The sequence below is a fragment of the Eutrigla gurnardus genome (genome assembly GCF_963514095.1).
Source record: "Eutrigla gurnardus genome assembly, chromosome: 8".
Classification (NCBI taxonomy): domain Eukaryota; kingdom Metazoa; phylum Chordata; class Actinopteri; order Perciformes; family Triglidae; genus Eutrigla; species Eutrigla gurnardus.
Window position 1 is genome coordinate 9,984,577 of NC_139922.1, and position 24,739 is coordinate 10,009,315.

Below are 24,739 nucleotides of genomic sequence, written 5' to 3' on the forward strand. Positions count from 1 at the left end.
TAGTAATGATTTTAACAATAATAAAGGTTATTTATAAAGCATATTAAAATGAGCTATTACAACGTGACATGAAAAGAACAAAGGATAGAATACAATGACAGATACGCACACATTTCCAAAGATATTTGCAAACAAATATAAATTAATCTGAGTGTGTTCGACAGACTACAGTTTGCATCTAACAGGATGTAACCATTTCTGTGACTTCCTGTAAATTTCTTTGAAGTATGCTGGGAACCGTATAATTGGAACGCAGCTTTTCTCCGCCTCCTGCTGCTGTCACCGGATCTCATCTACATTGCCGGCATGATGATATGCAATTCACCTCCAACGAGCCTAATGTGTGATGTTAGTGCAACGGCCTGCTAGCCTGAATGCATCCAGCCTGCATTATGAAAGGCCTTTTTCTCAGCAGACATTTGGACTTGTCAAAGTAAGCAGCAGAATAGAGGTTTCCTAGTGAGTCATTACAGTGACTCTGAACCAGAAGAAATGATACCAGGACCCTGTAAAAAGCTCTAGTCAGCTGCAATTGACCATTCAACCGGATTTGATATTTTTACTTCACCATGCATGATGACTGGATGTTGACTCCCAAAATAAGATGCCACCATCATGACATTTAGACATGGTCCTTCCAGTTAGTCAGGAAGAGTTGAGAATATTGTTTTTGGAAAAATAATATGAGCTTCCCAGTCCAGTGCCACCTTTCTATTTACCAAGCTGTATTACGCAATAACAATTTAAAAACTATAGTAAGCATTTAACCGCTTCACTGAGCTGCAACATTCAACTCATATGTGAAAATATGACTTTTTTTCCCGTTGCTTCTTAATGCCGATAAAAGCCATCAACTCTGATGACCACTCTTTTACAGGCTGCGCCGTGTTTTTAATATAGCAAATAATTTATTAAAAAAAGATACAATTTTGTCCTGTTAATGTTTCAGTATTTTATGCAATTATCTTCTCTGGAAACATAAGATACTCATCCCTCAAAAAAATACTGGTCCTCAAATTCAAAGGGATTGATGTGACATATAGACTAATTGAATCACTGTATGTGATAGCAACCCTTTCCCTGAATGGGAGAATCAGTCATTTTACTAAAGTACTTGACCCAAAACCTTAAATGGTTATAACACAGATTTATATCATCACTGGAGCCAGTGATGATATAATGCAGTGTCTTAGTTTAAGATGGGGACGATGAAGAAACATTTATAAAACCTATTTAAAGTGACTAATACTAACCAAAACATGTTCCATGTGTGGATCCTAATAAATGGTGTTTTTCTGGGGGACTAAATCTTTCTGTTCCGTGATGCTTCTGGAGTCTGAAGCGTTTGTGCAAAACAGTTGCAATAAGCTGTTTCCAATTTGCAGAGTTTACAGAGCACGACGTCGTTGGGTCTCTCTTTCACTCTTTGGAGTGAAAAGTTCTCTTTAGCTGCAGCTTGTTCTCTTGGGGCACGCATGCTTTGATCGCATGCAGCCGTTCTTGCGATGCACCTTTGTAAATCGTATTTCTGTTACCGATGACGTCGAAGAATTGCCCCGGGGGCCTATACCTGACTATCTGACTGAGTAGAGAGGGAAGCTGGCTTTTGAGAACACGGTCAGCCAAATAGCTTTTCATGCAGAACCATGTCAGCTCCTGCAGATGACAATTACTGATATATAACTATGGGCTTATCTGCACCTCACTAAATCCTTCCCTCACCTCTTTCCCTCCATTTCCTTCAATGCCACTCCTGCAGAACATTCTCCTCCTTCTCACTGTCACCGACCTTCCTTTCCTTTCCACCCCTCCATTTCATTACGGTCTTGTTCTCTTCACTCTTACCCGCTACGCCTTTACTGTTGTTACACTTTAGTCCTTGTTGTTTTCTTTTCTAAACACTGGGAGAAGCTTTCTGATTAACTGCATTTAAACACATGCATCCACACCAAATTAAAGCGGAAATTGTTTTGTCTTCACCGAGTAAGAAACTTTAAATTGCTTGAAGGATGGAAAATCCACTGAAATTTAAAAAGACAAACCTGTGCAAAGCTAAGCAATTCATTTAACCTGTTTTCCACTCTAAATGGCATAATAGCAACGTGTTACCATATGTCTGACTAAATAAGCAGTCAGTAGTACATGATAAAACACCAGGCTATTCACCAGCGTGTACTGCTATAATGAAGCATGTCCCCAGCTGCTTCTCTCCCGTACGTGTGTGTGTGTGTGTGTGTGTGTGTGTGTGTGTGTGTGTGTGTGTGTGTGTGTGTGTGTGTCTGTATTGCGTCAAGTGTGCGCATGAACACAGCTGTTTCTCTCACACCCGTAACCAAAGGCTGAATGAGTTTCCTGAGTGTGTAAGAGAGACAACACTGTCCCTCCATCAGCAGAGAATCTCCGCTGATTACGCGGGTTTAGGTATAAACAAGTGAAGCAGGTTTGTCCAATCAGAGGCAACATCTGGCTCATTCCAGCAGGGACGGATAAGACAGACAAGAGGGATCCCAGCGCCACGTTGCTCTGGAGTGGTGCTGCCGCCTCACAGCGCCATCTGGGAATGAAAACGCTCGCAATTCAGCGTAACGTTCGGACCGGTGGGCTCTGCTATGAAGTAGTTGTGGTGTTGTATTCTTCAGATGGGCATTCTGTGCTTTTACACGTTTGACGTACTTCAATACAATTCTAATTATATAACTACGTAACGATTCAATACAATTCAGCTCCCATTCAATGTTGGCCGATGAGCAACTGTTGAATGTTAACCATTTTCAAAATAAATTAACAAAAAGTTATGTTCTTTATTTTCCCTATTGTACTGAAAACGTACCGAACCGTGACTAAAAACCTGGTCTCTCACACACACACACACACACACACACACACACACACACACACACACACACACACACACACACACACACACACACACACACACACACACACACACACACACACACACACACACACACACACACACACACACACACACACACACACACACACACACACACACACACACACACACACATCCATCCATCCACCATATTTTTGATAGAGCCTCGTGTGACTGCTGCCTTTGTGATTCAGGTTTTTAATGATGTACATATCCCACGTACTTGTCAGTTGTGTCTAAAAAGAGAAAAGGAGCACCACACCAGCAGACAGTCAGACAAACAGTCAGACAGAGATCATCTTTACTGAAAACAGCAGAATTGATAGTTGAATGGTACGGAGAAATGCCTTCTGGTGTGAACAGCTACACAAATACTTGCGTTAGGATTGACATAGCGTGGCGTTTCTGCATCCAGTTACAACCTTTATATATTCTCTGCTGATTTAATCGTTCTTTTTTTGTTTTTTGAGTGTCCTCTGTGCACCCATTTGGCAAAAAACAACAAAACTGTAACTGTATTTCACTGATGAACAGACAGAAATACAAGAAGCATATTCTTACACTTCATGTCTATTTTCTTCTGTTTTACACTCACGACTACAGTGATTGTGCATCGGGCTCCAAGCGCTGCCAAAACATAAGTGACCTCCACTCAAACCTGTGCCTGAACGCATCCTGCGTGGACACTGGCTGAGCCGCTGCTGCCGCCGCTCTGCTGCTGCTCATGTTATGCCTCCTGCTTAGCCACAGCATCAATCTTTCACTGTGTGTGTGTAATCGTGTTGGAATTGCAATCTTGACCAACACATTTGACGGGGCGGAGCAACACAAGAGAACGATCATGTTTCAATCATTTCATATTTACGGCCTTTGGGGGAGACAGCTCTCCAGCCGTTACGGCCTCTCCAGCCAAATAAATTAAACACTTCTGTTAGAAATATTAAAACGAGAGAAATATACAGAAGGCGTGTTATTCAGCCACCAGAAATATACACAAAACAAGTGAATAGATTTATTGATATTCTTACAAACCCTATAAAAGCAGGTGAGACAAAGAATGTCAGCGGCTGCGATGCCTTCCTCGAAGACAAAAGTAATTCTAACATTACAATACAATGTTTCCCATCACTGTGCCACTCTGCAGTCAATTCTGAAGTAATAAAAATAATTAGAGAGATGAAAGGTTGCTGTACGAGCATAGATTAGATTAACACAGGGAACCTGTGCAATAACACTTGTGATTGGCTTTCCAATACGAGCATTTCACACTTGAAATCGAATATAGTGCATAATGGGTGCAGAGACAAAGCAACACAGAGAAATAAAGAGAGAAATGCTTCCAGCTTTCTGTTTCATCAGTGAGAAGAATAGGCTTCTGTTGCCATCTAGTGTCACTTGGAGGAACTGCATAATCCAGTTTTCTCAACATCTACCGAAAATGGACACACAAACTTTTGTCCAAGAAAACTCTTATTTTGTCTTCATTACAACACAGAATAAAAGCACGTCTTGTGTCGCCTTTCACATAATAACCAAGACTAATTGTACTCAGAGGAAAATACTCTTTATTAATCATTTTATTAAATTAATGTGTTTTATGTTTATTCGTTTAAATGTGCTTTGTATCCAAATACAGAAAATGTATTAAATCAAATTAATCAAATCATTGAAAATCATTGAGAAGCTCATTACTATTTTTCGACGATTTTAAGGTTAAAATTATACTTGTTTTATACAAATTTGCTCAAGAAATGGATGAAAGAAGAAAGAACACGATTTAAAAATACATGAATTATCACGTAAGTAAGAACAGACTCACACAATGTTGCTATTTTAAAATGTATTATGCTTTAATTTAGCAGAGGGAATGTATGATTCATGATTATCTAATTTAATATTGTTTGATATTTGTTTGATGTTTCTTTACTAAAAAAAATACCTACATTTGTGATGCAATATAAATATTTACTTCATAACAAGATATAAGGTAAAGTGATTCCAGTATGTTTTAGTGCCATATTAAGAGATTTGAGATGGACAATTTCACGATAGCATTGCAATTATTTTGGCCCGCAAAATCGCAGCCTGGTTGCCATATCAACCTAAAAAGGTTATGTTGTGTCAATTTGTTATAACAAATTGTTTCTATTACAAAAACAAACATAATTTGCAACATTGGTGGACTGTCCCTTTAGTTCTGATGTGTGGGGACTAAAGACTTTGACTGGACAGGAGTTGGGTGTTTGGTTCAGGACAATGTTTCATTAATCTCTAAACAAAAACTTTAAGAATAATGTGAAAAATTACTTAATGCACCTTTAACCAGCGTACATGTCTCCCTGTCCAATTACATCACATACGATGCAACTGATTCACCAGTGTTTTACAGGCATCTTCAAAGAATCAGAAAGGAGTGGATGGCATTTCTGCATTAACTGAAGAAGTTAAAGGCAGCTCATAAAATAGGCTTCCTAATTGTTCGGCTGAGAAAGAGAAATTTACCATATGCTAATGTGGCTTATGACATTTTTTTCGCTTTCAACAGGCACCAAAAAGCCATTAACGCATTAAAAAAAAGAGAGGAAGAGAGAGACAGACTGAAAATCCCTTTTAGCCCTTTAGTTCGACTTGCTTCCTTTCTCCCGTTCCCCTCTCTCATTCTGAAATTAATCTGCGGAAGATTTGCTATTAACAAAGACTATTCACAGAGCGCAGCACAGTGGGTGAGGACTGAAAGATGAAGAAAGAAGAGAGCGGAATGGCGGGATCAGGCACTTCACTGAGAAGAGGACAAAAGACAGGAGGAAATGACTGAGGGGGTGAAAGGGCGGCGAAAACAAAGACGCGGCAAAACAGCAGACGCCGCACATCATTGTTCTGTCCGACTTGTGACTCAGCGCTGCTCCCACGCACACGCAGGGCAGGAAGCGCTTAGTCACCTGTAGCACCTTCCGTCCTCACACCTTTGTTCCACACTCAAGGCTAAATTCTGTGACTTGTTTCAGTCCGCTGCTCGTTCTCTACCACGCAACAACACTGGAAGCTCTCCTCCTCTGCTGCACCTCCCACTACTCCTCCAGCTAATCACTTCATCTGTTGCATCTTTCTCTCTCATCCTCGTCCGCCTTTTCCACTGCAGCGATTCTAAATGAAATATTTAAATCTGAATTTGAGCATGTAGGGATGGGATGGGCTGACTAGCTCGCTATCGTGGTAAATAAGTTAAAAACATTTTAGCCTGTATGTATGCAGGGAGAACGATCTTCTTATTTAAATAAATTATTTTTAAAAAAGGATGATAATAAACAAAAGTGTGTCTTATCTGTGACATAATAGAATGATTTGTTTCTTAACTAAATCTAAAGCGATACCAGTATGTCCACATGCCATTTTAAGGAGCCTTAAGCATATATTCTTGATTATCGGGATTATATTGTGAATCGCAATTATTTTGGCCATTATATTAAGTTATAATTTCCTCCCATGGCTAATACACGTTCATTCTCTTTGCCGTTTGTTTCTAACATTAATGCTACAGGAAAAGTTAACTCATCTATCCAACACCATCTATTGCTCACACTCCTTTTGTTCCCACCTCCAGGTGAAGGCTAGGTCCTCCGCCATCATTTCCTTTTCTCTTCCTCTGAGTCCGTCTTTTGTGTCCTCACTTTCTGTCAACCCCTCTTCTTCCCCCACATCCTTTTCTAATTCTCTTAATTGTGCAAAGTGTTTAGTCTTCTAGTGACCTTCTTTTCAAACGCGTATTTCTCTCCTCAATGCACAGAAGAGACATTTGTAATAGTCACTCCTTCCTCCTCATCCTCCCAGTGACTTCTTCCTCACCCTCCGGTTCGTTCCCTCCTCTTTAGCTCAATTCTACCGGAAACCCGCGTCATCGTCTCTTTTTAGTTCCCATTCATTCGCGGCTCCTTTTCATTCTTCGTCCTAACCTCTTCACAAAATGTTCAGCCACTTCTTTTTCATCCTGACATCCTTCTCACTCCCAATTACAGAGTAAATGTTCTCGTCTTCTCATATGTTCAGTCTTAGTAATCCTTTCCCCCCAGGAAATGTGACATCACTGGCAGCACACTAACTTTGTGGAGGTACCGCCCGTGCTGGCAGGGACGTTCACTTTGCTGCCTGATGTTGTAAGGGTTTATAATGACACACCCGGGTACCAATTCACAGTCGCTTTTAAGTGTTAATTAGCCTTATTTATGATAGGCATTTTAAAGCAACAACAGATGCGTTTGTAATGAATGTCATGACGCGCTCCATGCCTTTAACCTGATGCTTCATCAGCGCCACGGAGCGTTTGTGTCCTTCGTCCAACCGTGTATCCTCTTTGCTATCTGCTCAGCACCGAACGGACAAAGTAGGCTGAAGGCAGGTGAATAAAGTGAAGTCAGCGCCGCTAAACCAAGCTGCGTTTCTCCACCAAAACTGGGCTAAAAAAGGAGAATGACTATTGGAAGTGAGCAAAAACTAAAAGATGAGTGCTGCTTTAAAGCAAGACTATTTTACTTTATAAATAATAAACTACATTATATGTAAATATGAAATCTTGATACCATTTCGCAATGGGATCATAACTGCTGCAACACCAAATTGGACCAAAAGGCACAAATTGGCACTGACCCCCCCCCCACACACACACACATTACGCAGCCTTTGCCCCCAAGATATCCCATCAAGTGACAAATAATTTTTGGATTCTCCTTGAATCGTCCCATGAATTTCTCATATGAGGTTTGTCAGTTGAAAAGATATTAGTCTCTTGCAGTTGACTCCGCTACATATTTTTTCCAAAATAATGTCCCTCAGACACCAGCAGGGGAGGGAATTTGCCTCTCTATTAACAATGAATCACGGCTACAAAATGCAAAACCACCTGTTCCTCCTTCATTTTATGGTTATCTTATTTAAAATAAACATTCATCACATAGAAACAGAGTGTAGTCGTGCCTGTGATAGAGAATACAAATATGTGTTGCTACTTAATTTGAGGGTGAAATTAGTTAAAAAATGGCTTTAAAATCAACGGTAAATGTTAACAGTCAGAAGGTTTTCACGGACATTTATCTGCAAGGTACTGCGTGAAGCGACACTAGAACACTAAGTCCGTTAAGGCAGAAGGACAAAGAAAGAGTTACCTAAAAGCCTCTCCAGTTCTTTCTTGAGCCCAGAGGGTGTTGGTTATTTAGCGAGGGCTGGCTTTGACTGAGCCTTCAATTACAAAGAGGGTCTCCGTTCCAAGAATTTGATGAAATGTATTACACACGCTGGCCCTGGTTGTGTTAGTGCCACCGAGTTGTAAAACATCAAATTCTCAACAGACAAAGCAGCTGTTTTACTTGCAGGGCAGAGAGCTGTGAATGTGTGAATGATGGGGGGGGGGAAGGGAAAAAAATATCTAATTTGAGTGAAGAATGTGAGCAAATGTGCCAACACTTCATGTGTATGTGTGTATATGTATTCATAGCACAAGAAACAGTAATTACAAAGAGCCCTCGGCATCAGGAGGTCCTGCTCGACCGGTCATTCTGTTGACGACGTCCCTCCAGCGGCTTTCTATTAGCGCTGGGAGTGTGTTGGAGTGGAGATAAGACAGGCACTACAGCATGTCTCGACGCAAGGGGGGGGGGGGGGGGGGGCAGGTGGGGGGAGAACAGTCACGTGAATCAGGCGGCGGTTGGTGTGTAAAACAAGCTCTCCCCTCCCTACGACTATGCCTCCAATGCCGCAGCACTCCTATCTACAGCTCCAGGAAACTCTCAGGGTGCAATTTACCGCTCGCGCTGCACTGATAATACTGTCTCCAGGGCAGGAAGGAGAGAGTAATGGGCTGGGGTAGAAAAGAGAGAGGGACAGAGGGAGATAGAGGGTGAGGGTGGGAGAGAAGACAGACAGAGAGAGGAGAGAGAAAGGGGAGATAGAAAGACAACAAGGATGTAATAGGTAAAAGGAGGAGGAGGCTGAAGCCGTATCGCCATGGAAATTACAAATGCAATCCCAAGGCCCAATTTGTGTCGAAAGGCTCCAACATGCGATTAAAGGAGAGAAAAGCTCAGCGGACTGAATCATGACTCGACTCTAAACAAACTTATCTCCGGCTGCTGAGAGACACTCAAATTAATCTGCATTTACACAGCTTCATCACCCAACTCTCGGCATGCAAATCACAAATTGTTCATTCAAAAGCGCTGGAATGAGTGCCGACTCCAACCCCGAAAAGTACGCCGTCATTACTGATAGAATACAACAGCTCCGCCAACAGGTATATGGGATATTTCAAATCATCCACCATTTTAATTAAAAGGACACAATGAACATGGCATAGAAGGTAGCAAAGCACATAGAAAGTGGATGGAGCTACCAGACTAATCTGTATCATGTTGTGTTTTGTTATGCGTTCTCAAACCTTAAGTGTGTTTAATATTAGTTCATAGAAATGTATACATTTTAAATGTTTTGATCCATATTTCTGCCATTTGTATTGCAGTTCATGTTTACTTGTTGTAGCTGTGAGGACTCTCTGTCCTCCTTAAAAAGTCATGTAATCCGGTTCCAATCTCCATGGATTGCACAAATTAATAATTCATTAGACAGAGATTTTGTTCTATTAGCATATTGTCTGACCCACTGTGGAGGTCTAGGAGCCTGTCATTGTGTTAGAAGTGTGTTGTTACACACATTTTTTTTTCTTGGTTGGTGTTAAAGTCCCAGTCGGCAACATTTTTTTTATCATATTCTCGGAAGCTGACACTATGCTCCGATAGAACAGCATAACTCATCTGGTTTTAGAAAAAAAAGCGTGGCTCTACATGCACGTAGAGCCTGTTGTTTGTTTTGCAAAATATCAACAGCGCCCGGGTCATCCTGTCCAATCAGCACGCAGGGCTGTGTTCGTGCACATAGAACCCCTCTTCCCTCGGGTCGTTCCACTATCACAGGGGGGAGGCGGAGGGAAGTAACAACAATCTTCCAATTCCTCGATTAAAAACCGAAACGAGGAGGTCCAAAACAACCAAGGAAAAGAAAACACCGGGGGAAAATAAAGAAAAAAAGAAATATTGCGACGGGGCCCGTGATAAAACCAGAGTCAACATCGGACCCACCTTTCAAAGGTGGCGTGATCTAAGGGATTTCAAAGGGCACGGAGTCGAGGGGAAGGAGCTCGGTGGTAGTGGGGGAGGAGCGTGAGAGTTGTAAACATTCAAAATCTGACAGAGTGGCCTCGATCCGCCGGACTTGCCGGCTGGGACTTTAATATTAATGGGTTTTAGGTTATGTAATGTAATGTTAAAACATTTTTTGGTGACCTGTGATGAACAGAACAACGTCTCCATCACCATAACGTTACAATCTGGTCACATTACAAAGCACTGTGTATTTTCAGTGACTATCCAGTGACGCATTTCACTCATTGGGTTTAAAACTTGGCACCGATGTGGGTTTATGTTGGGATCATGTTTTAGACCTGGGGTATCCAATTAAATTGAATAATAACAACTTCAGGCCTATACTTCAAGAAAAAGAAAACAAGATGAAATCAATTAAAAACGGCCTATTTTATAAAAATAAAAAAGGTTCAAACAGATGTTTGAGGAGTCCTGTTTTCTTTGTGTGTTTTATTTTTAAACCTTTTTCCCCAAGTCCTTTCCTAGAGAGCGATATGGGCTTGGACCCTGCCAATGGTTTGGATCCTTTTTTTGTGTACAGTTAACAGCAAGTGTTTTGATGTTCAACAACGATTCAAATGACGAGTTAAATATCACCATGGCTACTATTTCATTCAATTATGCTGACCAGCTGCTAAACGTTTATGTGACTGTTATGTAATGTAAGAGGACAGTTACTTTGTTGATTATCCTTGGAAAGCATTGCTGGTATTTATCAAAACAGTGCTCTACTTATTTATATATTTCACATTAGATTATGACATCAAACAGAGCTTGGTTTGACCAAAGTCAACCCACATTGTGAAGTAAAGTCATTTTGTTTGTTTTACCAACAAAGTTGTCCTTTCAAATTGATGGTTAATCTTTCAGATATCTGAAGTCAGGAGCACTGAGGGTTGGTGTTAAAAGGGTTTGTGCATGCGTGAGTGTGTGTGTGTGTGTGTGTGTGTGTGTGTGTGTGTGTGTGTGTGTGTGTGTGTGTGTGTGTGTGTGTGCATGTGTGTGTGCATGCGTACCACTTGTTTGGTGTTCTCGGCTTCCTGGCGTTTCTGTTGTCTCTCCTGGTTCATGGCTTTAGTCATCTCCTCCTTTGCTGCCTCCCTCTCTCTTTGTGCCACTTTGGCCATTTCCTCCTTCAGTATTTTCTGCTGGCGCTCAAACCTGAAAAACACAAAGACACAAAGACACACACACACACACACACACACACACACACATTAATTTCATACTACCATCACTTCCTGCTTTCCAAGTCCTTTGATTACCGTCAGACTTACTTTAAACATTATTGTCACAAGGGGGCAGCATTTACCAAATTTCAACAAACCAGTCAAAAACATGACTGGTTTGTACATAATACATACTTAAGAGACAACATTCCCTCTCTTGTAATGTGAAGAATACTGAGAGACTGAGGAATAAGTCATTTACAGATGGCTTGAATCAGTAAGCGTTCAGTTTTATGTCCGGCAGTGATACAGACATTAGTTTCACATTTAAAGATTTAAAACTATGAATGGACTAATTATATTTTTGTACATTGACATTTAAGGTTACTTTTGTTATCCCCACATGAATCAGCTTCATTGTTTTTCAACCACTCAGAATCGGTATTTGAAACCCACCGTCTCTGCTCTTCCTTAGCAGGGGAGGCCGGTTCGCTGGTGCTGGACTGGGTACGGGGTTGGGCCCGGGGCTGTGGACTCTGCTGGGGTGGAGAGCTTGCACTGTGAGAGGCACCTGGATAGAGGCAGATCAGACATGAATGATATTCAAGGACTAAGCAATCAGGCCTACATATTCACGTTCACTTTTATAGTGCGTCTGTTAGAGTCTGCTAAAAGTGTTAGCTTCTGATGGTATGTATAAATGGGGGATCACATTATCTGTGAAGCTGCAGAATAACAACACGTCACAGAATACCATAATCACAGACAGAAAACAGTAGATGCAACACAACGTCATGATGACGGGATAACCGTCCACCGTGTTTACAATCTCCAGCTGATCCGCACCCAAGAAACCTGAGAGGCTGGAATCACCAACCATACATCAGTTTTTACACATGGGTAAACTAAAATATGAAAAGTTAGTGACCTAGTGCACTAAAACATACTGCTATCACTTTACAATTTTTCAGTTAACATCCTTTTTAGTGAAAAACAAATAATCAGAAGGTAATCATGAATATCACTGCATAAATAAACATTTTATTATTATTATTTATTTAAAGGAACTTAGGGCAGGATCAAGAAATAAGACTCAACAGTGACACGACGGCCGTTAGGGTAACTGCAGCCATCTGCCAAGCCGGCGCGGGAGCGCGCATGAACTCTTCAGTGCAGCTGATGCTGTGACACGGTTATTTATTTACTCGCTGTTCACGTGACTGTTTACTACAAGACCTCCGCGGAACTACGTTGGTAGCATACATCTGCGAACAGCATCATGTCAAGCGACGAAGTAAGTAAACAAGTGTTTATTTTAGTGTAACTTTAGGATGACGACTTGCCGCTGATAAAACCTTTGTTTTCTTCTTGGTATTACTTTTTAGTGGACTTTGTGTGGTGGTGGGTCGTTTTCCGGCCGAAGCAGAGTCCATTACTACACATACAGTACTTGAGTCCACCGTGCTTGTCTTCTTCCGGTCTCCAAGCCGTCGAGTACGCGCATTCAGCGTCATTTGACGTCACGTCCGCCGGACTGCGCGGGAAATTCGGACCACGAATTGCAGTACATCATGCAGCACACAGCCTGTTCAAGGCAATGGGGAGATGTGTGTGGTCTCATTCTTTTTGGTTTTGAACGCTTCATCACCCATTAGCATTAAAAGACTTAAAGTGAATGTTTATTTTTTCACAAATCCTGCCCTAAGTTCCTTTAATTAATGGTAAAATTGTGTAAGTCTGTTTTTTAAATAAATTATACTTCCTGTATTTTTTTAAATCAAACTATTTTTCACTTCTCTACCATTTATCAAGTCACTCGTGACGATATTCACAATTATCTCTATCATGAAAATTTAACACGATTAATTTCTTCACTAGTGTTTTGTATCACAATCTGCCATTAAAGGTCCCCTATTAAACTGATTTTCATCAATTCCACACAGCTGTCAGAAGTTAAACAACACTGTTTTCAACATGCATTGCCCAAAACCCATCCATGGTCCTGAATTTCAGCTGTCTAAAAGTTTCTCAAATGAGCTCTCCTGAGAACAGGCTGTTTCTGTGCCTGTACCTTTAAATGCTAATGAGCTCCGTCTGTCATCGCCTACTTGGAAAGAGACGGAGATGATGCCGCTTACGCTAGCGGTAGCATGCGCCAATGTTTACGGTGGATGTATCGCTATGGCTCACCTATGTGGCTCAGGTGAAGTTGCTGGGTCCCATATGGTTGGGACAGATCCTTTTTACGAGGGTCAGTGGCAAAGCCAGCTTCTGTTCTGTAGCTGGGACCGAATATAAGCACTTCTGTTGATTTGTACAACCAACAACAGAGCAATTTGCGTGTCCAGCTCTGAGCGACGACATTGTGAAACACTGCTATCTCACTGCAGTCTCACCGCAGGACACACCAAACTTCACCTCGTGATGAACGCCTCCTCTCTGATATCTCCTATCATCGCACAGAGGAGGTCAGCCTATGCAAATGACTCCCTTCGTTACATAACGACGGGAGCTGAATCTGAACAGCCCATAGGAGCATCATTGTACCAGTGGGGGGGGGCTGCAGAGACCATGCAGGAGTCGCTTGTTTTCCTCATTCTGGGAGTTGACAGCCTCAGGGAGGACCAGTTTATAGGTGTAGAGACCAGAGAAAACCTGTTTTTCATAATATGGGACCTTTAAAACTTATATCATCCCATCCCTAGTTGCAGACAGTACATAAAAAGTGAATGCCATGCAATTATATCGACACAAACTGAAACCTGAAAACACAGAACAATCTCCCAAGCAACCAACATACGGACCCATCCCTGAACGGAAAGTCAGAAGAACATATCACACATCTACTCTTTTATATCTGTGGTCATACTGAGGAGCCCTGTGTCTGAAAACTGTTAACCTTCAAGAGAAAATTAACCTGACTGCTTCAAGAGCCTGGCAGGACAGTGCAGACAAGCTAAATGTCAGATTTTACAAGAAAATAAGGCGTCAGAGAGGAGGGCTATCTTATCCAGACAGAATCTCAGGATTAATCTGAGAATATCTGCTAAAGCTACCGCTGTTGCGTAGACGGCACTTCCGTGTTTACCCAGCTTCTTCTTATTCTTCGTTGGTGTTTAATGGCAGTCGGTGAAAAAGTTTTGCTTAATTTTTTTTATAAATGCTTCTATTATCAGATCGACAAGTGTTGACATGATAATTCAAGCATTTATAAAAAATCAGTGAAACTTTTTCATTAAACACCAACGAAGAAGAAGAAGAAGCTGGGTGAACACGGAAGTGCCGTCTATGCAACAGCAGTAGCTTTAGCAGTAGAAGCTATCAGGCAAGTGTTCTTTTAAATAAACTCCTGATGTACTTACAAACTTTAAAATGCCTCGTTTTGTGAGTACAGACCCTATGTGTACTACTGCAGAAGTTTGGTAACATTCCATGCATTATTAGTGGGGTAATTTACGAGATATACCCTCTGTACCATAGCGCTAGTACTAAGCCATTCGGCTGATCACCCGATCTTGACCAATGCTGACCATCGCTAAAAATGCTTCCGAGGGAGTGTTTGGCTGGATGTCATGGTGGAAATTACCTAGGGTGCATTTCACTCTGAACCATCACTTTGAGGTTCCAAAAAATTATTCTGCATATTTCCATAATGAAACTCGATGCCATGTTTATCTTCCTCCGCATCCTGCCTACAGTAGGAATGAACCTTTCAACCTCCATTCCCAGCTTATAATCCTTTATGTCTGCAGAGTTCCCCTTTCATGTCTAAATGTGGAATTATAAGGCTACAAGTTAAAAACATTTTTTATTTCCTTCAGGACACACACTGCGTGCACATGTACAGTAACTCTGAGCTCTTGACAACATGTAAACAGCACATTAGCTAGACAGCAAGCAACATTTGGTGTTGTGTTGAGGGAAACACTGGGTGATGATACCTGTGTCTTTCTGAGGGCTCGAGGGTGATGAGGATGTTCGCTCTGGAGCAATGTTGGCTACTCCTCTCATCCTCTGGAGAACGTCTTCCGACAGCTAGGAAGGATAAAGAGCTCATTTAGAAAGATGGGTAGGTTGGAGGAACAGAATCAACACAGCATTGATATTTGGTTTGTTCTTCGCTTTATTTTCTTTAAAACTATAAGAAGACTTTCTACATGTTTTTACAAACTTAATAAATGTTCAGCATGCATGTTACACATTAGAATCTGCCTTTTATCTTTTTTGTAATGCTCTGGAAAGGACACACTGTGTGTGTGTGTGTGTGTGTGTGTGTGTGTGTGTGTGTGTGTGTGTGTGTGTGTGTGTGTGTGTGTGTGTGTGTGTGTGTGTGTGTGTGTGTATGTGTGTGTGTGTGTGTGTCCAGGGAAATGGTAAAATAGTGACTCCAAAAACCACAGCAGGCAGCAGCAGCCACTGACTCACTGTTCCCATGACTCACAAGATTTGAATGTGCAGGCGGGGCTGGAAAATAGGATCATCTGTAAAACGGATCGTTTTCCTTCTTTACAGACATTTTACAAACACAATCATCATGATGCTTGGAAATACCAAAACTAGCTCATTAACTCTTAACTTGCTTGAATGTCATCGGTTTATCTTTTAAACAAGTATAAAACTTGTATGAAAGATTAACTTGCATTCGAGTCTAGCTAGGACTGAAGGTGCCTTCATATCCTATGGGAAATTTGGTTATAACAGCCAACAAGTTCATACATCGTAGAAAATAAGAATTTGCTTTGCCTGCAGTCACACTACTGTGCATTTTGTGTGTGCACACACTAGAGCTGACTTCCTTTATTTGAAAGTTTCTGATCTATTCTACCTGTGACCACACCCAGCATTACTGTTGGGTGTGGTCAGCTGAGTACTACACATGTACCTGTAACTACACCCAACAGGCTGTGAAGGACAGGGTGCCACTGAGTAAAATTGAACATCACTTCAGCCAGGTGAGAACCTCAAACACCAGAGGTCAGCAAAAAAGGAAAGTATATTAAATGTTCTGTAAGCATAAAGCTGCACATTATATGTTAATCAAGCCCCCATCAAAAAAAGTCTGTCTGGGAACGTTAGAAATTACATTCCATTATCATATCCATGTTGTGTAGATGAGGACGGGGCAGATAATTGTGAGTAACATTCTGCAAAGGTAGCTGCTGCTGTCAAAATAGTCTTTCTTTCACAGTGTAACACACATTCATATTGTTTATTTCTTCTCCCCCTGTCTGTGCACAGCTCTCCATATGGTTACATGAAGTCCTTTCTTTTATTAGTACATTTTAGGATTAGGAGCACTTGATATTATACAATAAATTGACTAGATTAACCTTTCTGCTAATGCACCAAACTCAATGTTGTGTTATTGCATGTTAATCAAATTATCTGTTTAAATGTGATTAATTGCGCAGCCTGCATCACTATTAACTGCACTGAGTAGTAATAGTTTAGTATTTTTGGCCACATGTACACCTGCTAAGTACTAGACAAAAATTCCGACATCCACAATAGAACTTGAAGGCAGCACGTAACAAGAGGCAGAGAACGGCACGCCAAACTCCATGCGAAATTAACCTATTTTAAGCTACCATAGTTATGAACACATACTCACGGCTACAACAACATTTGAACCTCTACTTGATTTAGCAATGCGTCCACAGTGCAACTGAAATGTTCCAACAAAATACCAGCGAGTGTTAACGATTCGTTCGCCTCTTATCTGATAGGAATATCTTTAATGGTATACACTAGACTGAGCTACTGAATTGTAAAAAACGTGGGATTTCTAATTAATTTAGGACTGCTGAGTGGATCATTTATACGCCGAATTTACCAGAAGAGCCTGAAGGTTTCTACATGACGTTGATCATCTGCCAGATGTGTTCTTTTACAGATGGGCAAGGCACACTTCTACCTGCATCGTATTACGACTGAAGACTGGCGTAACGAAATAGTCATGCTTTAGGGTCGTACATCAACCTGCCCCAGCTCCTGCATCCCTTTACATCCCCTCTCCTCAGCAGCAGTCGCTTTACGGGTTGCCGACCTAACGTTATGTTGCCTCGGAATACGCCGGTAGCGTTAACTTCTCTTGCTATGCTGCAACACGCTAACGGCTAGTTAGCGCTAACACTAAAGTAATGTTAGCATGGCTTATCAAGTGCTAGCTTGATTAGCATTACCTTGACTCCACGAAGAATCCTGACTCTGTCCTCATCGTCGACCCCAAAAGACACTTTTCTTGTCGTACTCTCTCCCGAGCCCATGCCGTCTGGTGATGAGTTAAAGTCTTGCTACTGACCTTGCGTATAATAAAGTTACTAACATGAATTGACATTAGTGTCCTACCAATGACAGAATTTGTGACAGATGGGATCTGGGTTGCCAGATTTGTAGCAAACCATCCCTCTCTCACAGAGATTTTCCAAGTAATGTAGTAATAAGATGGAGCAAGTACATTTTATTATTTATAGCTAACGTCAATGTATCTGCAAGCGTTTTACAGGCGCATTTTCGTCAAATAAAAACGTCTGAATCACTGCTAAATACCTGTTTAGCGCCCAACCTGGCAACCCCAATGTAATAAACTACAGCGCCTTTGAATCGCTGAACGCTCGAGCCAGCCAATCATAAATCGCACACGAATTGTCATTGAACATTGTCATCAGTGTTTATTTGTAGCATAAACACAAGCATGTCTCATATTCGGCCAAAATATCAGGATTCACGCGCATCAATATTTACTGCATAATAAGAACATGAAAGGAAAAGAACAACATTCACGAGACATCAATTACCTTTGAAAAAAATATATATGGAACGCCTGTATTGATCTATATACTATAAAATCACCGTAATCATGAATAAAAATAAAAATGTTTTTGTAAACAAATGATCTCGTGATTAAAATGCTACAGTTTACACATGTTTTTTTTTATTGTTTGTATTTATTTATTTATAAAATTGCAGGCATTTTTAAGCATTGTTTCACAGTGACTGAAGTGATTTATCTGTGAAGATCTGAAGGGGTTTAACAGATTCATAAAAAAAAAGCAAATTTCTTAGTTCAGAACTAATTTCCCCACGATACATAAACATAAATTCATCTGTTTTAGCAGAACTCTTAACTGATCTGCACGTTTAAAAATGTATATCCGTGCAGCAGTTTGAAAAAAAGGAGCAAATACAAAAGTACAAAGAAAAATACAAATACATTCTTTGAATGGAAAATATTGAACAGTAGACAGTCAGAAATAGAAATGGATAAATTAATTAATTCCTATAAATTGTGAAAGTGTAAAAGGGCTAGAGCATTATGATTGATATGGTGGCCACCCCAATTCTTTGTGTCTCAGTTGTTGCAGCAATTTATTACGGTTGATACCATTTATTACACAGATTTAATGCTTAATTAATCTATGTTTCCACAGTGGAAAACATTCATAAAAGAGAATTCTTGAAGAGATTTCTTCAAGAATTGCCATCTCCTCAACGCCCTCAGCCTCTCGTTTGTGGTTGTAACGTTTCATGAGGCTGCGATGATTTATAGAGGTCACTAGAGGTCATTTTATACAGTGATGGCAGATTTATTTCTTAAAATAGTCTCATGTGAAAAGTTTAAATGGTGTATGGGGATTAACATCATCACACAAGAATCTCAGGCTCATTGGATCCACAAGTCCCAGCTTTCCAGACAGACCCAACTCATACAATAGCAAGATGAAAATGGGTTCTGTGATAACCAAGAGTGTCTCCCCTTTATAGACGAGCACACTTTATGTGAAAGACTTTGTCTATCCATATCACCCATTTTCATTCACATCTTGGTGAGAGGTCTAGAGAACCCTTTGAAAATTGCAATGTCAGTTTTCCCTCTGCAAATTTTTGTGTAACTATGGAGTGTTAGTGAGCCCCCTTCCCGACAAGCTAGCATAAACGTACATTAAGTATGTTTTCTAGTTTCATCACTCTAGCATAAAGACTGAGCCTATTGTAGCCTCTTAAACACATGATGTCAGCCTGGATTGATAACAAAATAGACAATAAAAATAAGTATTTAATCAAATATATGAGTGAACATTAAAAAAACCATTAAGAATAAATAAAATGAGAGAGAATTAGTAAAAATAATAATTATATTATTTAGAAGTCAAATACAGCTGTTGTTTTCTTTTTAAGTGCATATAATTGTGTATATTTAAAACTCCAGCAGTTGGAGATCTGAGACCTCATGAAGGATTACAGAACGACAAAGACTCTGTTCCCAAACCAGAGCCGCTGAAAAAGAACAAGTGACAGTATGTAGTAAATGTAACTGGGAGGCGAAGTAGTGAAGCTAAAACCTGGGTAATATGCTCCATTTCAATTGTTTTGGTAGCAGCACAGTTCTGAATACAATGACATTTGTATTTTCTGCTTCAGAAGGCAATACATATTGCAGTGCTCTTTTTACCGGTCTTCTGAAAAAAGAGCACTGCAATATGTATTTGAAATAAAAGCATGAATATGTTTTCATATCATCTTATAGGATAGAAAATCAATGTTTTTTAAGTGCTTAAAGCGGTTTCGTGAAGTAAAATTGAATCTCTGACTGAATCATATGTCACTTTGCAGTGTGATCCAGGACTCTGGTGTGTTTGAATGGATGCTGAACGCCGGATAAACTGGCTCCTTAAACACAGCCCTGAACGTGTGGAGGTGCTCCCTGCGGCCCTTGGTGCTGTGGAACATCAATGTCCCCGCCTCGTAGTCCAGAGCTACTTCGATCCTCAGCGGATGATTGGGCACTTCCCCCAGAGCCACGTTGCAGGAGGACTGGCACACTGTCAGCTTGCCGTTTTTCCACTGCAGCCGCCAGGACACGGAGTTGTGACCTAAACGACTGTGGTCTCCACGGCGAGGGACGCTCTTGTAGCACACACCCAGCGACCACATGCTGTTGGGCCCCACCTCCACCACCCACATGTGCTCCCCACTCGAGAAGCCCTGGCTGCAGAGAACTTGGGGTGCGCTTGTGAAGCGCTCGGGGTGCTCTGCGTACGGCTGCTTGGTGGGGCTGTACTTCACTGTGCGCAGATCTTTGGAGATGACCAGGCTGGGGTGGGCGGTGCAGAGGTTGAAGTTGAGGTCCAGGGGGTTCAGGAGGACGTGGAGGGTATCCAGGAGGCGGCTCATTTCGGAGCGGAAGTCTTGGGTTTTGAGGCCTGCCTGGAGACGCTTGGTGTTGAGTGGAGCCTTGGAGGGGACTGCGGAGGGAAGGCTGCCCGTGATGACTTCTCTCAGCTTTTGTTCAATCAGCATGAACCTGGAGAGCAAAAGGATTTCCTCACATGTCCCTGTAAAGCTCATTTATTTAATAGTCCACTTTATTTTTGTTTTCATGAATCCATATGGGACAATGCCAGTTGGGACTGCTATGAACGTATCAGTGAAGATACTTTTCCAGTATGTTGAGTTGAGGTACTAACTCTTTCACTGAGATTTGGGGTTATATATTTGGTTGGTGAAAGCATTCTAGAAATACCTGTGTATGAAGATGTATGTGTCTGTCTCACTGAGGACCTGCGTGGCGCTCTGCTGGGCCTCCGCTAACTGCTGCTGCTGCTCCTCCAGTGCTTCCCGTCCCATCTGCCAGCTGTTTCTGCGCATTAATCTCTCCTCCTCCAGCAGCACATGCAGACGCTCCCGATACCTGAACACAACAACGGTGCGTCAAGGGTAAACTGGGAGCTCCGGTCAGCAGAAAGGATTTTTCACTGAGAAATGTTCTGTACTGTTGTTGGAATTTTTCTTTACTCCTATCATTATAACGAGCACTGCTTGTATATTGCTCCAACCCTGAGGCCTTTCTCAACAGTATGTCGATACAATTTCAGTTTTCTTCCCCTCTTTCACCTGTAAGGAAACCAAACTTTACAACACTGAATAATAACATCAACTACCATCTAGTCCAGTTTCAGAGCTGTTCTTGAACACTACGTGACATTTGAAGACTATTGCTTCGGTTGAAAAGTTTAACGGCAGTCTAAAAATGCTGATTAACAGGATTCATCGCCATGGCACGTTATGTCTGGTATGCATTTTTATCTGCCATAGGTCACTGCCTGATCCGGCTCTTCAAGCCTGAATGACGAACTGCTTCTGCTTATCTGATGCGCATTCTTACTCAGAAAGGGTGGAAGTTAGTGGTGTTGTCACCATTTTATTGTTTAAAAGCAGCCTTGAATCAAAACTACAGCACAACATGAGATTCTGATTAAATCCTAATTGGGGCATGGAAGTCTGTGACATCACATGTGTCTAGCTAAACCCTGCCCACTTGCAACCAGTCAGCATAGGAAAAAACAGGACACACATCTCATGTGAAAGAACCAAAATAAACAGAAAATTGTGTTTTCACAACTGACATTGTTCAGAGTAAGACTCTTCTTTAGGGCACCACGTGTTACTTTTAAAGGCAGCATCAATACCAGCACATGAGCACTATATCACCTGTCCACTAGTGCAGCCATGCTCTCCATGACTGTGAAAGCCTTGTTGACCACTTTGTCCCTGATAGCTTCGGAGGCTCCTTGCTCCTCTGCTGTCCTCTGAAGGAGTGTCTCGGTTATCTGCAGCCTTGAAGAAACCACCTGAAAACACAGATGTGACACATTAGAGATTGGGGACAACCTCCTCTTCCCACAGCCGCCACCCCCAAAAAAATCCTGCATGAAATGATGCAGTAGAAATTCCCACATTTGGGGAATTTGTTCAGCAAAACCAGAGTGCAACGCCTGAGTCTCGCCCTGGGTGAACTACCTTATATCTCCCCTGTCAGGTCAGTATCATAGTTCTTACATACAGTCTATGATTTAAAATGTGCACTCTTCTTGTAACTGGTTGCTAACAAGGTAAAGACACGTATTTCATATTTCATATTTCATATTGCAAGTGAAAGGAGAGAAGAGGCCTCCGGCATATTCATTTTTCTTAAAGTTTCCTGTCACTTTTTGACTTACTTCCACTCAGTCACCTGCAATCAGTCACTGATTCAATCAGGAACTGAGGACGCATTCTACCTTGTCAGAAGTCATTACGCTGTTCGCTCAAGTCAAGACCATTTTTGCATTCTTATCACTCACCGAGTTCTATAGCACAGTGGCAGTGAGCCACACAGCCACTTTGTTCAAAACCCGAATGTCCAATTTTAATTGCTGGTTAACAATGGACAGCATTGTGTGATTTATGTCAATACATTTCCGGGAAACATCCGTTTAATTTACTGGCGGTTAAAGGGGAAATACAAATGTCATTAGAAAAGAGTTGGATTTAAGCCCAAGTAAACAGTAGCCTACTGTACACTCATCATTCATGTATTACTAGAAATCATGTCTGTCAAATTGTGTCCTTACCCTTCGTTAAATTTCAGGTTTGCATGCACCTGAGCCGCCTCTGCACTGACTAAATACATCTGTGGATTACCAATTTGTTTCAATCTTTTTGTATAAGAAGTTATTTTCAGGAAATTAATCAGAAATAAGGCTGTCCCTGTGTTTTCCTTTATCACCAATTGCCCATATTGTAGATGCAAACCTGATGCCGAGTATCAGCGTTGTAAGAAGTGTGAAAGAAAGCCAACAGAAGTACCTTGCTGCGGCTCTGCAGCGCTCGCCTCATCTCCTCCTCGGCGACGCTGAAGGTGAGAACATCGTGGTTCTGGTGTTGGCCTTCAATGAAGCACGTGCTGCACATCAAGGTCATGTCATTGGAGCAAAAATACTCGAGGGGGCGCCGGTGGGTGACGCAGCCCTTCACCCCCAGCTCAGTCATGGGGTCCACCACGGTGTGTGCCTTGAACGACTCCTTCTCCTGGTGCCTCTGAAGGTGCCGGGAGCACAGCGACACCTCGCACTTCAGGCAGGTCTTCACCGCCAGCGACTGCTCGTCTATGCAGTGGTCGCAGAAAACCTCCACTCTCTCGGCCTCGGCCTCGGGTTGCCTCTGCAGCTGCGGCGCGGCCGCTCGGTAACCCTCGATGATGCTGCAGAGTTTGAAGTTCTTCTGCAGGGAATCCACACCCTGATACTCCTCGCGGCACTCTGGGCAACGTGGAGGGGTGTTGTCCCTGTTGTCATTGGTCTTGCAGATGCAGGCTCGACAGTAGTTGTGGCCACAGGGGAGAACCAACGGATCAGAGAAGAGCTGGAGGCAGATGGGGCAGCTCAGCTCGTAGGCCAGCTGCTCCTCTTGCTTGGACAAGGACATGGCGGGAGGTCGATCGCCTCTGATGAGTGCTTCTCTTCGCTTGTCTTTAGTGCCGTCAAAACCTCCAACCAGTCTTACCTTCTGTCCTCCAACCCACTCTCGCCTCTTCTTCCCACACGGCGAGGCCACAGAGTGTGCAACGACAACAGGTAATACAGGCAGTATATAGAGCAAACAAGGAAGTCATAAGCCCGTGACAGTTGATCAGACTTTTATGACGTGTGTCCACAAATGTTTTCAGGACAGCATTCCTGTCCGAGAGGCAGTGTGCTAGAAATTCCCACCATAGGGGCGGCTGTTGATGGTAAAAATATGCTGCATGTGCCCTCAGAGCACATCTTGGAAAATAGAAAGTAAGTCATGCATCAGGACCACAGAGCACACATCTATCTATCTATGCATCTTACAATTGTGATTGTTTTCTTATTTCTTATTGAAAACAACAAAATAAATGACAATCATTTATATGCATAACACAGACATATTTACATCACCAGGGGAGTATAGTCCAATAGAAGCACACAGGAAACACTTTGAACTTCAACTGAGGTATTTGGTTGTTTGTTTTGGAGCCAAGGAGGAAGGATTAAAAGTTACAGCCTAAGCCAGATATCTTGATATGGTCACTGAACTTCCACAGCCACATTAAGACAGAAGACTAAGTCAGACTACTATCACTTTAAGAATGAAGGATTAAAGGACTTGTGTCTGCAGGATTAGAATGCAGCTGCTGCCCAAGAAAGTGGATCACATCAGTCCAGGTCTGAGGTCTTTACCTCAAGAATGTATTTCTAAATACTACTGTTGGGTTATAAAGCACTGAATGGTTTAGGGTCACAATACATCTCTGCTGCATCATGAACCATCATGACCTCTCAGCTCCACTGGGACAGTTTTACTTTCTGTCCCCGGAGTCCAAAACTAAACACAGAGATGAAGCTTTCAGTTTTGATGCTCCCAATATTTGGAACAAACTCCCAGAAAAATGCAGGTCAGCTGCAACTCTCACTTCATCAAAACCAGGCCTGAAGACGGTTATGTCGCTTTTCATTCGTGTCCTTACACTTCACTTTGACTTTACCTCGAAAACACATGCCAACATGTAAGGTATACAGACTGTTTATAAAACATGAGCAACGCATGACTGACAGCACCGTTCGGTCCACTGTGTGCATGTAAGTGTGTGTGTTTCCGCATGTGTTTGGATGAGGAGCCCGGTATCGTACACACAGTAATATCACATG

The 24,739-nt window shown here is 41.9% G+C and overlaps 2 protein-coding genes across 3 annotated transcripts in view; both read right to left on the reverse strand.

Moving 5' to 3' along the window:
* The window catches only part of LOC311016839 (MICOS complex subunit mic25a-like), a 76,404-nt gene extending 58,780 nt beyond the window's left edge, over positions 1–17,624 (reverse strand). For both annotated transcript variants that reach the window (XM_084014809.1, XM_084014808.1), the window contains exons 1-4: positions 17,432–17,624; positions 15,191–15,284; positions 11,706–11,820; positions 11,097–11,241 (exon numbers count right to left, since the gene is read on the reverse strand). In XM_084014809.1, the coding sequence (XP_083870935.1) occupies positions 11,097–11,241; positions 11,706–11,820; positions 15,191–15,284; positions 17,432–17,515 (438 nt within the window). In that variant the 5' untranslated portion in view covers positions 17,516–17,624. The remainder of the gene's footprint in view (positions 1–11,096; positions 11,242–11,705; positions 11,821–15,190; positions 15,285–17,431) is intronic.
* Positions 17,625–17,930: 306 nt separating this feature from the next.
* On the reverse strand, positions 17,931–23,651 carry LOC311017420 (E3 ubiquitin/ISG15 ligase TRIM25). The gene is made up of 4 exons (XM_084015739.1): positions 22,878–23,651; positions 21,741–21,880; positions 20,773–20,940; positions 17,931–20,553 (listed from the first exon to the last, which is right to left on the reverse strand). The coding sequence occupies exons 1-4, from the start codon at positions 23,493–23,495 to the stop codon at positions 19,845–19,847; spliced, it is 1,635 nt and encodes a 544-aa protein (XP_083871865.1). The 5' UTR covers positions 23,496–23,651; the 3' UTR covers positions 17,931–19,844.
* Positions 23,652–24,739: the final 1,088 nt, after the last annotated feature.

Coding starts and splice junctions, on each gene's coding strand:
- LOC311017420 (XM_084015739.1), bottom strand. CDS start 23,495: ATGTCCTTGTCCAAGCAAGAGGAGCAGCTGGCCTACGAGCTGAGCTGC. Junction 21,881..22,877: donor CGCTGCAGAGCCGCAGCAAG/GTACTTCTGTTG, acceptor CTGTGTTTTCAG/GTGGTTTCTTCAAGGCTGCA. Junction 20,941..21,740: donor ATGGCTGCACTAGTGGACAG/GTGATATAGTGC, acceptor TGTTGTGTTCAG/GTATCGGGAGCGTCTGCATG.